The following is a 3107-nucleotide window of genomic DNA, read 5'->3' as shown; positions in this document are numbered from 1 at the left end:
TCTGCTATTTGTGAATAAGATCTCCTACATAATTATGTCACTAAATTAATCAAACGTAACTGTTATCTTTCTTGTGAAAGTTGGAAATTTTCATCTGTTCATCTTATTGTATACTAATTAATCTTTAATGTCTCAATTACTCTAACAGTAACCGTCGTATTCATCAACTAGATAATATTTAAAAGTTGATCCCATTTGGGCAAACACATGACTTTTCTTGGGTTTTCCATTTTCAGATATCCGACATAAATAAATCACCACCAAAGTCTGAATTTATTCCGCTTTCTGGGTTAAGGCTGTCATTTATTAATTTAATCACCACTGATTAAAAACATAAATTATGTCAAATCGTACCCATAATTAATTAAATGCAGTTACTGTACCCTAATTTGATGATTACTTTTTTTCTGGCGGTTTAACTAGAATGGTCCTCATCTATTTAATACAGAAAGGTATGTATGCAGGGCTTGCATTTTTATGTGAAAAGATCACAGGGAATCATCAAGAAAACCTTTAAAAATTTACCATGAGCGAGTTTCCTTTTCAACAATACAACGATCTGTCGTTTCAGGACCCTTCAGTTTTCGAACAAGACTCAGGAATTCTTGAAGATCTGCTTGTCGATAAATATTTACCTGCGATGGACAATCATAATTTTCCAATTCCTACACGCTCAAAAAAGAGGCAAAGAAAACCCTCTTCGGGTAATCAAGTAAAGGAGCTGGATGGGATTAGTGCTGAAAACAAGAAAAAGAAACTTCTGCATAGAGATTTGGAAAAGCAAAGAAGGCAAGAAATGAAAAAGCTTTATGCTTCACTTCGATCACTTCTTCCTCTTGAATATATCAAGGTGAATGTATATATCATATACAGTACATGCTCTAATCAAACGGCAGCACTCGATAATATTATTAACCAAACACGTTTATGATCTTGTAGGGGAAGCGTGCAGTATCAGATCACATGCTCGAGGCTGTGAATTACATAAAAGATATGCAGAAAAGTATCAAAGAACTGAGCTTGAGAAGAGACAAGCAAAAGAAATTGTATACTTCAGGCTCCCTTTGTGGCGAGGATGAAAACTCGAACATTAATTTGTTAACTAATTGTGTGACAGTGAGTCCCTGCCGAGAGGGATTTGAGATTTTGATAAACACCAGCTCCAAAGGGGAACTGGTTCCTCTATCAAGTGTGCTTGTGGAATTGGTTTTGAGAAGGCTCAATGTGGTAAGCTGTGTTTCTACAAGAACAAATGATCGAAGGTTCCTCCACAGAATTCAGTTTGAGGTACAATATATTTTACGCTCTTGTTGTTTCCTTCTGTATGATATCTCTGGGCAGCAATTTTAATCTTTTAATCTTTGGGAATTTTGAAGCTTGCTTTATTAAAGTAGTTGCCTACTATCCGTAGGTCCTTTATGATCGAAAACAAATATTGATTGTCTTGATTCATTCTTGATTCATTTCCGCTTCAAATTCTATTTTAGGAGTTATATTTAAACGTTAGAAGAGGGATTTCTTTTTTTTCATTGATCTGTTTACATCTTCTTGCAGGCCATGGCCGATGATCTCACGTTTATTGATCTATTGGCGCTGGAAAAGAGACTGTTTAACGTGATTAACCTTTGTTGAGTGAAATTGGACTTTGATTGAGTTCAAAATTTGTATTGTTTCAAGACGTGTTATGTAGAAAAGATAAAGATCAACAAACTTGGAAACTATCTGTTGGAGTTCCAATCTTTCTTAGCAAGTTTCATTAAAGCTGCTCAATACTTTATCATTGCATTTCAATTTCTTCCACAATTTGACTTTCTGTTTGTATCTTGGCTTGCAACCCTACTGTAGGGGGATGAGAAAAACTCTGATAAATTTGTGGTCATATCATACAATAATTATTTTTTCTATTGACTAGCTATTGCTACATTAGTGGGTGACATATAGCATTATTTGTTGGTGATATGTGGATCCACTGCTATTCTAATTGAAGAATCCTAATATATTGAAAGGAGCTTCCTCTCTTATTTGAATGTAGCCACACTGTCAATAATAATATTATTATTTTTTACTACATTGTCTGACTCAGGTTTCTCGTTTTTGAAGTTCCAATGAAAGAAATTTTAGTCTCCATGCTCTTGGGTGTTGCTGATTTCTAATTGCAAGTAAATGATGTCATGATCGAATGGTAAAGTATGTTGGGTTTTAATTTGTTAAGTGGACCTACATATGTAATTAATTGTGTATTAAAGGCTATTTTATGATTAAGTCCATTTAAAGTGATCTAATAAAGAATTAAAGCGGTTGGTCTTTGGACATTTAATAAGGCATGGGCCAAATGCGTGTAGAGACCAAATTCCTTAGGGTTGTATTTCATGATGGGTCGAAAATACATATAGAAAGGTATATTATAAGGTTACGATCCCCAATTCGTCCATGACTTCTAATTCTTCGTGTTATCCCATTACAAGAATACAAGAGAAATCATATCCAAGAGGAAGATCAAGAACTTGCAAATCTTTTAATCAAGAACGCGCAGTTCAAGATCTAGTAATCAAACTCATTCTCAATGGATTAAGATATATTCCGCACTTTTAATTCTCTTAGTGATTTGATATGGAAGATCTTGACAATAAAGTAAATGAATTTTCTAAATCAAGATTCATAAAGTTTTATATTTAACTAGTGGTATTAGAGTCAACTCCAAGTTAAATCATTGAGAATCAAGCAAGAATTTTAGAGATCAAATTTGTACTTTGGATTCTCCAATTATGGGATGCAAATTTTGGCTCGGAATTTCGAATTTCAAATTTTATTTTTTGAGAATTTTTCGGAAAGAAATAAAAATAAAATGGATAGATAATCAAATCCAAGTCTTAGTACTTAGAGTTTCTTTTGGATGTTTAATATTGTAAAATAGATTAGTTAAAGCTAGATGGTACCAAAATAACATAAATTGATTTATTTGGAAAATTAAGATGGTCATGTGTGTATATAATTCATGTAGCTATTGATCAGTCCAAAGGAAGGTCAATATTTGATCGAACTATACGAACACCTGTTGTAATAAATATGCATCAATTATAAAGTTTTTTTATTATATGAACATTGAA

The 3107-nt window shown here is 32.9% G+C and overlaps 1 protein-coding gene across 1 annotated transcript; it reads left to right on the top strand.

Annotated features, from left to right (window-relative positions):
- Positions 1-463: 463 nt before the first annotated feature.
- LOC111394112 (transcription factor bHLH36-like) lies at positions 464-1875 on the top strand. Its single transcript, XM_023019909.1, has 3 exons — positions 464-850; positions 940-1287; positions 1555-1875. Exons 1-3 carry the CDS (start codon positions 527-529, stop codon positions 1630-1632), a joined length of 750 nt encoding a protein of 249 aa, XP_022875677.1. The 5' UTR covers positions 464-526; the 3' UTR covers positions 1633-1875.
- Positions 1876-3107: the final 1232 nt, after the last annotated feature.

Source organism: Olea europaea, chromosome 1 (assembly GCF_002742605.1).
Source record: "Olea europaea var. sylvestris chromosome 1, O_europaea_v1, whole genome shotgun sequence".
Lineage (NCBI taxonomy): Eukaryota > Viridiplantae > Streptophyta > Magnoliopsida > Lamiales > Oleaceae > Olea > Olea europaea.
This window is presented reverse-complemented; position numbering and strand designations above follow the sequence as displayed.